Below are 225 nucleotides of genomic sequence, written 5' to 3'. Positions count from 1 at the left end.
AAGATTTGAAAAACGAATTTATATTCCTTTGCCGGAAGCCCATGCCCGAGCAGCAATGTTTAAATTGCACCTGGGGACCACTCAGAACAGTCTAACAGAAACAGACTTCCGAGAACTTGGGAAGAAAACTGACGGTTATTCAGGGGCAGATATAAGCATCATTGTACGTGATGCACTTATGCAGCCTGTTAGAAAAGTGCAGTCAGCTACTCATTTTAAAAAGGT

General features: G+C 42.2%; 1 protein-coding gene across 1 annotated transcript in view; it reads left to right on the top strand.

Annotated features, from left to right (window-relative positions):
- Positions 1-225, top strand: part of LOC100953004 (vacuolar protein sorting-associated protein 4B-like) — a 10493-nt gene that overhangs the window by 1045 nt on the left and 9223 nt on the right. Inside the window, exon 2 of the mRNA XM_012812980.1 lies at positions 4-223. Within this exon, the coding sequence (XP_012668434.1) occupies positions 4-223 (220 nt within the window). The remainder of the gene's footprint in view (positions 1-3; positions 224-225) is intronic.

The sequence above is a fragment of the Otolemur garnettii genome, unplaced genomic scaffold (genome assembly GCF_000181295.1).
Source record: "Otolemur garnettii isolate 467f Iridium unplaced genomic scaffold, OtoGar3 scaffold00238, whole genome shotgun sequence".
NCBI classification, from domain to species: domain Eukaryota; kingdom Metazoa; phylum Chordata; class Mammalia; order Primates; family Galagidae; genus Otolemur; species Otolemur garnettii.
The sequence above is the reverse complement of the archived record's forward strand: the minus strand, read 5'-3'. Positions and strand labels throughout refer to the sequence as shown.